General features: G+C 35.9%; 2 protein-coding genes across 3 annotated transcripts; both read left to right on the forward strand.

Moving 5' to 3' along the window:
- The first annotated feature begins 4943 nt into the window (after positions 1 to 4943).
- LOC137735582 (B3 domain-containing transcription factor NGA1) lies at positions 4944 to 7325 on the forward strand. 2 transcript variants are annotated; one of them, XM_068475013.2, is made up of 3 exons: positions 4944 to 5233; positions 5424 to 5560; positions 5640 to 7325. In XM_068475013.2, the coding sequence occupies exon 3, from the start codon at positions 5687 to 5689 to the stop codon at positions 7013 to 7015; it is 1329 nt and encodes a 442-aa protein (XP_068331114.2). In that variant the 5' UTR covers positions 4944 to 5233; positions 5424 to 5560; positions 5640 to 5686; the 3' UTR covers positions 7016 to 7325. The 2 variants fall into 2 exon arrangements, with proteins under 2 accessions (XP_068331114.2, XP_088552656.1); XM_088696530.1 differs by having other exon boundaries at positions 4979 to 5233; positions 5424 to 5548.
- Positions 7326 to 11422: 4097 nt separating this feature from the next.
- LOC137735579 (protein ARV 1) lies at positions 11423 to 13804 on the forward strand. Its single transcript, XM_088696531.1, is given in 11 exon segments — positions 11423 to 11642; positions 11739 to 11786; positions 11869 to 11958; positions 12069 to 12114; positions 12224 to 12306; positions 12434 to 12452; positions 12455 to 12527; positions 12915 to 12981; positions 13099 to 13154; positions 13156 to 13166; positions 13493 to 13804. Coding segments are annotated over 11 exon segments (681 nt in total). The 5' UTR covers positions 11423 to 11555; the 3' UTR covers positions 13594 to 13804.
- The last annotated feature ends 174 nt before the right edge of the window (positions 13805 to 13978 follow it).

Here is a 13978-nt window from a genome sequence, read left to right on the forward strand (position 1 = left end):
AAGAGGAATACCATCAGACTGTAGTACTAAGTGCCAATGTACAAATATTATTGGGAGCAATATATATTCTTTGTCATGATGTACAGTATATCATATATATATATATATACACATATATATAGGAAATCTTTAAGGGAAGGGATCCTTATTTTTTATTTTTTTTGTAAAAATGGAGATTAGTTGTGGAGTTCACACTACATTAAACTTTAACGATCTGAACCGTTTATTTTTCAAGTTGCACCTCATAGATCATCCTTGCAAAATATTAGCCAAATCGGAAATGTTTAAGACATCTATTTTTTTTTTTTTTTGGTTAGAAAAGGAAATACATTAAGACATCTAATTGGGTTCAAAGAAGTTAACGAATACTTTGTTATATAAAAAACAATGAAATTTTATTTTGATAATTAAATAGGCAAATGGTTTCGGATTGAATTGAATTTTTGCAAGGATGATCTATGAATTGAGACTTAGAAAATAGATGAACTGACACGCCTGACCCTGATATTCCCCGAACACCAGGGTAGGCACGTGCTGGCCAACACCCAAAGGTGACGAAGCCACATTAGAATGCATGAGAACAAGAAATAAATAAGACTTATAAATTTAAATATAACAAATATGCATTTAAGGAACGTGTTCAGAGCATACAACTAATCTAGAACACTAAAAAGAAATAATATAAAATTGAATGAACAAAGGAGTGGGTCCTACACTGAGAGGACTTCAAGATGCCAATGCGGAAGTGCCTTGATGCCGAGATCGTACGCCTCGATTCTAAGTCCTGAAGGGGCGCAAAATAAACATGAGTGGACCAAGTTAATATATATAATATTGAAATAGTTATCAACACACTAACCCGTTTAATGAAAACTCAATAGCATAATATGTAGTATGTTTTCCGAAAACCCTAGCATGCCATAAAACCTTTCATGAAACATATTTCGTATATAGTGTGCTAGCTGGTGATATCAATATCAGTATCTCTCGGCCCACAGCCATCTTTGTATACCTCTTGCCAGCCATATATCTCCTTCAGCTAGATATCTCCCTCGCCCGTAGGTAGAACCATGACCACTAGATACACACAAAACCATTGAACATAGACTTTCCAAACATAGGTATATATATCTCAAAAGCATCTTCATAGTATAAAGTCATCCATCATCTATACTATAAAGAAATGTGCAAAAGCATGTTCATAAGCAATATAAAGTCATCCATCATCTATACTACAAAGAACATGAGTTCGATAAAATATGGTAATTCAAAATATTCTCAATAAGCATAATATCTCACAAAACGTTTCATAAAACGTAATCATTAAATCATGTTTTCCATGTATGCATTTCTACTATTAAAACATGCATTTTAGAAGTGGTCCACTCACAGATATTCCGTCGTCGAAGAGCCGTGTGAAATAGGAAGAACGGAATCGTCGCTAATAATCATACCTAAGCACATAAATGGTCCAATTAATAAAATTCTATTCAAACGAATGAATTTGGGAAAACGAACATCAAAAACGGATTAAGAATGTCGAATTATCCTAAGAAGGGTCTCGGGTAAATTTTGAAAAAGTCAACACAAGAATATTCCAATAATATTCCACATAATATTCCATTTGGGTTGGGCTGGCCCAGCCGGTTCTGGGCCTAGACTTTGGGCCGGTTCCTTAATTGGGTTTTGGGTTTTGTAAGGGCTTGGGCTCAACAACCCCGCCCAGGGACAATGGGTTTATGCTTTGGGCTAAATGACTTGGGTTTTAGGTTTTGGGTTTTGGGCTTGGGTTAACTAAGGCCCAAGGTTTGGGTTGGCTACATCGGGCCGGTTTAAAATAGGGTTTTAGTTGCCTGGGGCATAGTTTTAGGGCTGGGTTCTAAGGCCCAACGATATAGGTTTAAGGGGCCAAGGGCCCATTTGTTAGGTGGGTCGTCGGACCTCAAGAAAAAGAAGGCCGAAACACGGCCAGGAATTTCCATAGCTCCGATAGAGCTCGAAACATAACCAAAAGTCACCATTTTAGAACCAAAATAAAGGTAAGAAGACATAGGTTCGAAAACTACCAAAAGGAGGTCGTGACATGGCCAGAGTTGACTGTAAATCCACACGAAAGTCGCCGGGATCTGGAAAATTAATCTTCAATATCTCTGTGCAGTTTCGTCAACCAAAATTTACAAGAACGTGATCAAAAACCATCACAAGAATAAAAGAGAGGGTTTAGCATGTCTTGAGGCTTACCTAGTCGGAAAACCCAAGAACTCGCCGGAGAACTCACAACAGCGGCACTAACCACTAGGCTTAGGCACACCATTTAACACCTAAAAGCAATATCAAAAAAAAAAAAAAACCCAAATAAAGTGAAAATACGAAAATACCCTTCTGCTCCGTAAATTTCGGGACGGGTTGTTACAGTTCGGATCGTTGAAGTTCGATGTAAAGTGAGCCCCACACCTAATTCCCATTTTTTTTTTCAAAAAAATGGGAATCCCTTTGCACATAGGGCCTATATATATATATATATGTCTATGTATACATGGACAGATCCGGGACACCATTTTTTACATAGCTTTTGACTCACGTTTTTGTAGAGCCCACTTTGTATGTATTTCAATGATCCGAACCATCTATCTTTTATGTCTTCCCTCAGATATCATGTGTACCAAAAATCACCCAAATCTGAAACCATATGACCTTTGGATTAAGGGTTTAGAGTTTCTTTGTAGAGCCGGAATCATCCATTTTATTCACTATAAATGAAAGTTTTAATGGTTTTAAATTTTTCTAATTTTTTGGAAATATGTCTTAATGTTAAAATTGTCACTTTGTAAAAAAAAATGGATGAGAATAAGCTTGTTCAAGATTTTTCTTTATTTGAGGCACGCTATCTCCCCTTAGAGTAAAACTCAAGCTTTAGGTTCTGAACCTATGTCAACTTGTTCCCACCCTTGGAGTAAAACTCAAATTTTAGGCTCTTAACCTAATCCAACTTGCTCCGACCATTGGGCCAAATATGAGTTTTAATCGAAAACTCATTTTTGGGGAAAATTTAGTCTAGAATTTCCCTTGGTAGTGGGTTGGCCCACCATATATGTGTTTTATATTCTTTTTTAGTGTTCCACAAGTTTCATGGTGTCAATTTAGTAATTTTTCAATATTTATCGAAATATAAATATTTTTTTGGTTAAAATGTTCATAAAATTAAATTAGGATAGTCTACAATTTTATTTTATTTTTAATTTAAAAAAAAAGTTACTTTCAAAAAATAAAAAATAAAAAATAAAAAAAACCATCCTAAATTTGTTCTTTAATAATCTCAGACAAAAATTTAACCTATAAGGGTTGGAGTAGAAAAACTATTTCTAGTTTAAAATCGAAATTTTATGGATTAAAAATTTTAGGTTTTAACCCAAGGTTAGAGATGGTCTAAGGATTACCATTTTTTTCTTTCTTTCTTGTTTTCTATTTTAATCTTATTGAAACTTATATATAGAATCTGGTAGTTTTCGTCTACTAGCATCGGCATTCAGATGTAAGGTTGAATTGTCCGGCCATCTTACGTGTTTTTCTCGTTAGTCGATAGATGCATGTTTCCTCTCATAAACCTAAATCCTTAATTTTGTTGGAGAAATAAGTTTAGGGTGTGCTTTTATTGCTTTTAATTTATAAATGATTTATTAATTTGCGAACTTCAACATGTCTACAGAGAAAAGAACCTTGTGGCAGACAGTTTTAGCAACTTATAATCTTGATTTAGATTGAGGTAATTTTTATTTTGATACTCCTCCTTCTTGTTCAGTTAGTTTCATTTGTAAGTATCGACTTGAAATGTCCTGGTCTAGATTTATTATTGAATAGGTTTGTCTGGGCTCTTACGTTCAGCCCCGTTTTTCAACCAAAAATAAAAACCAAGATGATTATAAATAAGTATGTCCATTCAAATTAACCAACAAGATTGCTAGCGAAGAGAACCCATATTTTACCTAATAAACGCCTTCGAAGTAAACATAAAATCAAATATACGGATGAACTTAAAAAATATTTAAAAATAAAAATATTTGTACCACATTTATTGGTTATCTTATCTAATCATTACAGTCTACCCAGAGGGTTGGAGTCGTGTGAGAGATATCTCATGAAGCATTGGTCTAAGATTAGGGGACTCCATACGACCATGGTGAGAGATTAGGCGCGTGGTATGCTTGATTATCCCTTGGGCGCTTGGCTTGGCCGACGCTTTTGCCGCTACTGGCTGGCAGGACCAGCAGCACTACACAATCAATGACACCAAAAGTCAAAAGCCCCAAACCTAACTATCTATCAAGCTATATAATACAAAGGTGTCCTCCCTACGAAGACTAGTGGCCTCTAATTAACAATTACAATATCAATTAAATAATAGTTAACCATAATAATTAATTACTCTTTACTGGTTCATCACACAGAATGTGAGCTAGCCCTCTCTCTGTGGTTCTGATTCTTTAAGGACACAGCACACAGAAATACATGTACAAGAAATTTTTATACAGGACATCTTTAAGGGAAGGGATCTCTATGTTTTTTTTTTTTTTATAAAAATGGAGATTAATTTTAGGGTTCACACTTTATCGAACTTTAACGATCCGAACAGTCTTATTTTCAAGTTGCACATTATAGACCATCCTTGCAAAATATTAGTCAATTCGAAAATATTTGAGGCATCTAATTAAGTTTAAAGAAATTAACGAATACTTTGCTATAAGAAAAATATTGAAATTTCATCGTGATAATTAAAAAGATAAATGATTTCGGATTGTACTGAATTTTTTCACGGATAATATATGAATGTAGACTTAAAAAATAGACGATTCGAATATTTGAAATTCAATGTGGAGTAGGTCCCACAACTGATCCCCATTTTTTGAATAAGATAGGAATCTCTTCCCTTAAAGGGCCTGTACATATACATATACATATACATATACATATACATATACATATACATAAGCATATGCATATGCATGTGCATACAAAGAGAGATAGAGATTGCTCTCAAAAAATTATTGAAGACAAGGACAAGCTCACATGACCTTAAACCTCATCTTTCATGGGCCCCTTCGTATAAAACTTTCTTCTCCTTCTTCTGATTCCTCTCTCCATCTCTCTCCTCTCAGACATAGTCGTTTTCTTCTAAACAAGAAAAATGGAAGACGGAATTTGATGTTTTGCTTCTCATTCTAGAGCTTCAAAAAAGGTAATTAGCCACTCAATTAAACAGTAAATTTAACCATATATGTGCGTGTGTGCGTGTCTCTCTCTCTCCCTCTCTATCTCTCTAGCTTGGTAGCATAGTTTGGTCAACACTAATATACCAATAAGCTAGTTTACTACTTCATGACCTTATCGTTAAGCCGTCCATGACTAATTTTGTCACGTTTTATTAGGGTTTGCGTTTTTCCTGTTGTGGTCAAGGAAGGCACCGACCCTCTTTTGTGGATGATGAGACTCTCAGACTTTAGGGCCTCAGAGATCTGATCAGAAGCACAAAATGATAACAATTTTCAAAAGGGTATAAATTCTGGTGAGCATGCTAGCCAGTTTTTAATAAACAAAAATTTCCTTATTATTTTATTTAATTTTTTATTTACTACACTAATCAGGTGATAGGGTTTTGGATAATATTGCAAATTATTGTGATAACAAGATCATGGAATTTATGCAAAGAGATCAGAAGGGGTATTCTGACAAAGAAGACCAAGATCAAGATCTAGAACAAGAAGATCAAGAGGAAGAGGAGGATATAATCACCACCAGTAAGTTTTCTTCATCATCATCTCATACTTCAACTAACAGCAATTATGGGTCCTCACCAAAGTACAAAGCCATCCTTTTTCCTCCTCCTCCTGACCACCAGCAGCAGTACGGCCAGCAAAAGCCGCGGCTTAATATTCAGAATCACGGCTCTCCGGAAGCCATAAACTTCATGGACTTATCACTAAACAAAGATATTCAGGCTGCTGAGGGTGGTACTGACGAAAATTACTGGCCTGCGAGCTGCGAAAGGGAGCACTTGTTTGCGAAGGTTGTGACGCCGAGCGATGTAGGGAAGCTCAACCGCCTAGTTATTCCGAAGCAGCATGCCGAGCTGTACTTCCCGCTGGACTCATCATCAAACGACAAGGGATTGTTTTTGAATTTTCAAGACCGGATGGGGAAGCCGTGGCGATTTAGGTACTCTTATTGGAATAGCAGCCAGAGCTATGTCATAACGAAAGGGTGGAGCCGTTTTGTGAAGGAGAAGAAGCTGGATGCCGGCGACATTGTGTCGTTTGAGCGCGGGGTTGGGGAATCCGGTAAGGACAGGTTGTTTATTGACTGGAGGCGGCGCCCTCCCCCTCCTCCTCCACCTCAGCTACATCATCATAACCATTACGCTGGAGGCAGGTTTTACTCGCTGCTGCAGAGGCCACTGCCTTCGTCTGTGATATCGTCTATGCCTCTTAGACACCACGAACATTTTCTTCATTCGAACAACAACGTTCATCATCCGTACCACCACCACCACCATGACCATCAGATCATAAATCAACAATATTTACCGCATCAGATTCATCAGTTGCAAGGTGGAAGAGGTCATCACGTGATTCATCATCAATATCCAAGGGTTATCGATTCAGTTCCGCTTTATCAGCATGGTAACTATAGGAGTTCTACTACTAGTACTAGTAGTGAAAGTGCTAGTGTTGCTTCAGCTGGTAAAAAGCTTAGGCTTTTTGGTGTGAACATGGAATGCTCAAGTAGTCCAACCGAAAAGGAGGATCATCAAGAATGTCAGATATTGTCTTCAACAGCAATACCCTACCATCATCATCATCATCATAATCTTCCATCTTCGACGTCTTCGCTGGCTTCTGCTCCGCTTCAATTCATGAAGCTGCCCAATACAAGTAGTAGTAGTACTCCACCAGACCATCACTTCCTCTCAAACAAAGGGAAATCTACAACTACTTCGTCGTCATTTTATTTGAATCCCTAGAGAGTTTTTGATTGTTTGCTGTTGAAGGACGACTTTTCGATCTTCACTAGTTCACTTTCCTCTTCAATTAAAATTTAAAGGTACCCCAATGGATAATGATTCCCCACAGGTCTAGCTGAAGATCAGCTGCCTTTCAAAGAAAGGAACAATCTACTTGTCGTTTTATTTGGACATATATGGTGATCCCAAGCTAGCTAGCAAAGAGTTCATTTAATGTGAATTTGCAGGTCAATATATTATAAACAGAAGTGAACAAGCATTTTCTTTACATCAGTTACGTACTAGTAGTTGAATTTGCAGTTTCAGTTTATCAGAGTACTACTACTACTGCAGCTGCATTTCTTTTTGCCTTACATATATAACTGATTAGCTGATTTGCGCTTGAGCCTTACTGTATGCATACACATTTATATATGCACTCTCCTTACTACTACACAATGCACACCTAGCTACCAACATCCCACCAAAATTTAAGAGTAAAAAGGTTGAACTTTGATGAGAAAGTTTGCCCCTCAAAGATTGTACATTTTTTTGGCTGAAAATATTAATTGTATATTATTTAGTTCTCGTTACTAATTAATACATTGAAATATAAAGTTCAACTTTCTTCTCCTCAATTACTAGTTTGAATACTGCTGTTATATGTGTATGTAGCAGTAGCTGCAACATGCTTGATATGGACAATTAAATTAAATTAAATTTGTTTCTTTAGGATGTGCATATAGAGTGTTTAATTACTATTTGCTGCTGCAGCTGCAGCTAATTAAATTAGGCACCCTTTACAGTAAGGCTAAGTGCAGAAAGCTCACTGACGTAAAAGGGTACATCTGTTCATCTGTGTTCTTAATTAGTAACTTTATTTCAAAGTTTTTCTAGTGTTATGGCCAAGTACACACACACACACACACACACACACACATATATATATATAGTTATATAGTTATTGCCCCTACCTTTCAGCTTGTTATTACCTTGGTAATTCATGTTTTAATTTCGCTTATGATATATCCAGCCTGTTTTGAAATTGTATTGATATCGATACTGCAAAAACCAGGCAGCTGCTAGAGTTTAACTAGGTGTAAATTAAAACTAATACCATAAATCTGCCCCATATATACGATTAATTCCTTTTGCAAGACCAGTTTAAATAATTTTTTCTGTAAATTAAGCAGTTCTCGTGTAATATTAACCTCTATATATCTATGTAGAATTATATATTTTTTGCAATATAGTTATATATATCTATAAGAGAATGTATACATGTAGTCTAACCATCTCACTTAATTAGTAAATTTACTTGATTATGTACTCCTATATATATTAATCTTCAACACCATTGGTAATTATCATGGATTATTTCATGCAGACATGAGTCTTAAAAAGAATAGCAATCATTTATTAGTTTACATATGATGAAGAAGATTTTTATAATTAGTACTAAACTTGTTTGTAACCTTAACTAATTTGTAACTACACTAATTAATCACATCTCCTTTCGTTAATCTTCATGCGCTAGCTATATATCTAATGCTAGTTTCCATATTAAACACTGCACTCTAACATGTTAGCTTATTCTCTACACTGGCTGCCAATGGCAACTGGTTAATTGCTAAAGGGCCGGCTAGGGTTCCATATTAAAGTTCATTTAATAGAACTAAGTTTTTCTTTTTAAAGAGAGAAATAAGAGGTAATTAATAAGAAGGATGTACTGCATGTAGAGGAACAGGTGATAAGCTGAAACAAATTACTACCCAAAAAACAGTTAAGTAAACTAAGATCAATGCGCATAATATGAACTTATTATATATGTAATGTAAAATTGTTTTATGTGAGGACTTAAATTTAGGATTAATGCTATTTATCAGTAGGATAATGTTAGGGAGACCAAATTTTAAACTAAATTTGCAAACCAAATAATGTCACCAATATGAAATAAACATGTTTATCAACACTTAAGTAATAATCTAATTATCAACATCCACATCAACACGTTACAAAATTTGGTTTAAAAATTGGAAATATTTTTCTCACCACAATAAACTATGATATGTATGCTCACCACCCTAGTTATCATCGTTAGATAAGTTTGAATTTCGAGATTCGTGTAATGGATAGACAAAAATCTCAAAATTAAAACTCATCAAATTTTGTTCAAATCTATATATGAGATACAACACACACACACACACACACATATATAATTTTATTTTTTTTTCCCAAAGGAATGATACAAACTAGAACTACATGTATTTATTTGCAGAATTCCATTGTTACAACATCAAACACCTTACTGTAACTTAACAAGACTGTTGTGCAGGCCACGAAAAATCAGGATTATGATTGATTGTTTTCACAGCCGCATGCCGTTAATCTTCCTGATCAGCTTCAACTGGTCTAGGGTTAGGGTTACCGTGTTGCTCATGAAATCAAAAACCCTAATTTGATCCTGTTGGTAAAGTATTCAAATGGCAATCAACCCTAGCAATGCTCCTCGTTAATTTAAGGACGCATCAACAAAAATCCACACTTGAAAAATGAAATTTAGAAGCTATATCGACATTATGTATAAAAAGAAAAGTATAAATACAGCAAGGTGAGTTTATTGGAACGATCATATACCATGCCAACTGGTGATCAAGTCTAGCTAGCAATGGTCTCTGGAGAGTGCCCATCCTATATATGGCCTATATATATATGTACAGCAAGGAAGTCTATGTAGGTTATCTAGGCTTGATATTAAAAGGCACAATGATGATGGTGATGAACATGTCACATGGCTAAAGGTGGAAGACAAATCCTAATATGCTGCACGCAAGCGCAAGCGCGCAATTTTTCGTACTTATTTCTCACCAGTCTCAAAATACGTTAAGCTATGCCAAGATGCAAGCATACTGACTCTGTTTAACTGGGCACAAACTTGCATGGACCACATTAGGGTTCTAGCCAACTTTCTCTTCTACGATTGTTTACTAAGATCAAAATTGCAAGGGCACGAAGAGAGAGAGAGAGAGAGAGAGAGAGAGAGAGAGAGACTATTGAGGGTTTGTGGTAAGAATTTTAAATGCATCCATAGTAATATTGGGGGTGTACTGTATGGAGTTTAATGGACTTTACTTGACTCTCAAATTTAAGTGTATTCAATAAGAATTTTAGGAGTCAACAAAAGTCACCCTACATTGAATCAATAAAATGTTTATTTGAAAATGCTTTGAAAATGACTGAAAGCGCTTTAAATAAAAAGTTTTTTTGCTCCAACTTTTTGGAGAGAAGCACTTCAAGTGTTATATCAAGATTCATTTGAGTTTTTACTAAAGATTGATTCCAAAAACATTTTCACCAAAATAGTTTTCAATCATTTTTAAAATATTTTTAAATGAGTCCAAAGACTTTTATGACTTCAAAAAAGTCTATGAAAGTATCTTGTGGTATTCAATTATGACTTTTTGTGAGTCTTCAAAACTTCATGTGCATTCAAAATTTCATTGATTTTAAGCTATTTATTTTTATTTATTTTATTTTATTTTTTTTTTTTTAAAGTCATGGTTTTGATGGACTTGATTGCTTTTATAGTAAGTTTTTTGTCACTACAAATCCAACCTCTTCCCCTAAATTTTACCATAATGCAATGACTATCATTATCACTACTCCCACCACCGTGTCGCCACTACCACCCTTTTACCATAACCATCTCCTCCACCTCGACATCCACTGCCACCACTATCACCGTCGCCCCAGCCATCCCATCTTCATGAGCATATTTTCCAACCCTACTATGATCTTGACCGACGCTATCATCACTACCACCATCATCACCACCGCCCCTATTCCTACTCCTTCCCACCCCACCACCGCAATCACCACCTCTATTATTATCGCCATCACCAAATACACTAATTTTACAACGACTATCTTGCCAACAATCATCACATGTCACTTTTTTTTTTTTTTTTTGTCAAGGGTTTACTTTATTTATAACACAAGAGATTACATAAGAGAATGCCCAAATATAATAAACACGCAAACAAAAAGAGGGACCTCTATAGTAACCCAACAGCCCAAAACATAGTTTTGAGCCCTAAATAAGAAAAACACCAAAGCAAACCCTAGCAGCTTCCTACCTCCGCTGCCAACGAACATCCCCTACACCCATCTGAAATCAAAATAACTAAAGCCCCAAAGCTGGATGAAAAAAGAGCTACAGCAGGACCATAAAACAGAGCCCCAATCTCCTCCACAGCAATAGCCGCCACAAATCAAAGGAAGCCAGCGGGAAAAAACCCACTAGCAACCGTACCAACAAAGGCAAACCAAAGTAAGAGCATCACGTGTCACTTTGTCATAGTGATGTTCACAATTTTAATAATAATAATAATAATAAAAAAGTCGTCAGTGAAGGCCCAAATTTTTTTTTCTTTTATCGAAGCCGAAGCCCGAACCCGGAAACAGGAAGAACCAAGTGTGAAACAGGAAGAACCAAGTGTTTTCAGAGTGCCGAGTGAGAGAGACGGAGAAAAAAAAAGAGGGAAAAGCAAAGAGCGCCATGGAGTACAGATGTGTATAGTGCGGTGGTCGCATGACGACTCTGTTCGTCCATTACTCTCCTGGCAACATTCGTCTCATGAAATGTGTAAATCCCTTTTTTCTCCCTTTTATTTAGTTATTTTCTTTGATTTTTGAGTTGTTTTCTGCTGCTACAAAATTGGTTTGATTTTTCTGTGAATAGGGTAATTGCAAGGCAGTTGCAGACGAGTACATCGAATGCGAACCCATAGTAAAGCTCCTATTTTTTTCTTTAATTTTTTTCCTTCAAAATTCAACAAATTTGTTACATTTTTTGTTGTTTGCACTGCCAGATTATTCCGATTGATTCGATTCTGCACAAGACCAAAGCTTACACACATTTACTCTATAATGTCATCGACCCACAAGCTCCATCTTTCCAGGTACTGAAAATTATGCTGCTTTTTGCTTCTGGGGTTTTGCGGTTGTACTGTTTCTTTGAAAATTTGAGTTCCCAGGAGTTGCTTATTTGTTTTTTTGATACCCTTTCCAGAGTTTAATGTGGAAGTCGACTTTCGGGTTTCTTCTGTTGGATGCTTGTATCCATTACCATGCTTGTCAGGATTTTGTTTTTGGAAATTTGAATTTTGATTCTTTTTGCAAAATATGTGTTTTTATATGCATTGGGTGCCTTAGCAATGTGTATAGATAGGAGTCTCTTCCTGGAAAGAAGCAAGGAAGAATGGGGCTTGTCCATGAGCTTCGCTTTGTTACTTTGGATATTTCAAAAGGTTGGTGGAATTTTTACTGGATTTCACGGGTTTCATGCATCTAGGATGGTATATTATAAGTTTTAACAGATGGTTAAAATGTTCCCATTTCAGTCTGATATGATAAGAAATGTTGTTCCTATTTCAGATGCTGATGGATATTGTCTTTGGAATATCATGTTTTTTTCAACCTTTGTACTCGCTATGAGGATTCTTTTCAGCACATTCCCCAGACCGCTCAGGTAACATTTCTTGTTGATACTTCTCAGGATGACAGTGAATTTATATCAAGATTTTAACTAAGGCATCTCCTTATTTACATGTCTGTTTGGAAACTTGTTCAAGAAGCACTCCTGTTTGATCAGTCGGTAAAATGCGTGATGATGGGTGCTCAAGCTTATACTGAGAATAATAATGATTAGGAATTTGGTCAGGCTTAAGTTGATATGGTTCAAGAGCACAGTTTGAAGTTTAGGGAAAAATATTATAGAACACATAAGAAAGAAAGACAATTTGTGATCACCCGTGAGTCATGGTTTAAAAGATAACTGGATTGTTGTAGCCAATAGATACATACATATTTACAAACCCTAACATATGAATGTGTGATATTGTCAATTCTGGAACAGGTATAAAGAGCTTCTGCTGGCAATATTTATTTCAAGTTACTTCAAGATGTTTCTTATTGCAATGATGGTATGGTTCGGAAATCAAATAGCGTGTTTTTCTTTCTTGCATATTTGTAATTTTCTCCAATATACTTGGTTACACTCAACGCATATCTAATGTAAGGATGCGTTATGCGTTCTACAGGGATGGAAGTGTCCTATGATTTTGATCATTGATTTATTTGTTTCATCACCCAACACTGGCACTCAAAGGTCAGATGATAATGTATTTACAGTCCTGGACATGTTTTCAAAGTTTGCAATTTTCAATAACTAAGACTCTATGTATGTGTCAACTTTACCAGCGAAGTATCATCACAAATTTGTTACGGCAAAATGCTATTGCTAGATGCTCATTCATCCGATTACTTTAGGTCTAAGGATTACACATATTGTTTTATGATATAGAATAGATGTCCTGCTTCGATTTGATGCGGAGGTGTGCGTTAGATAACATTAGGTTTACTTAGTATAGACTCTTACTCTAAGGATGGCCAACTGCAGCTGAATATTCTTCTTTTCTTCTTTGTTTGAAACAGTGATAACTCGGTCACCTATGAGTAGATGTATAGCGGCCTGCTTCAGTGCTCATGTGGTAAAGTTTTTGGTCACATAGAGGTGCTGGAGTTGGGAACTTTGAGATCTTAAATCATTGTTTGTTGAATTCTCTCCCTGCATCGAAATGCAGCATTTCTTTAGACTCGTATTCTCATTTACTAATCTTTTGAACAAATAGATCAATACTTCCAGCAAAGGTGGTGGTGGTGTTGAGTGCTGTAATATGTGGTGTACGTATATAAGATGTGTATGGTACTATTATGAAATAGAGCAGTGCATATATTCTTTTTCTACCTATGTACATTGGACTAGTCCATTCAGTTCTCCTTGGCGTATTAATATGCATTTTCAGCTTTATGTTTTAACCCGTGGATGGCCGCTTAGTACTACAATATAGTGATTTCCCTCTTCACTGGAAGGTCTTAGGTTCGAAAAATGACAGGTTTGATGCTACTTTATGCTGACTG

This window comes from Pyrus communis, chromosome 7 (assembly GCF_041283825.1).
Source record: "Pyrus communis isolate YQ-2024b chromosome 7, ASM4128382v1, whole genome shotgun sequence".
Classification (NCBI taxonomy): Eukaryota; Viridiplantae; Streptophyta; class Magnoliopsida; order Rosales; family Rosaceae; genus Pyrus; species Pyrus communis.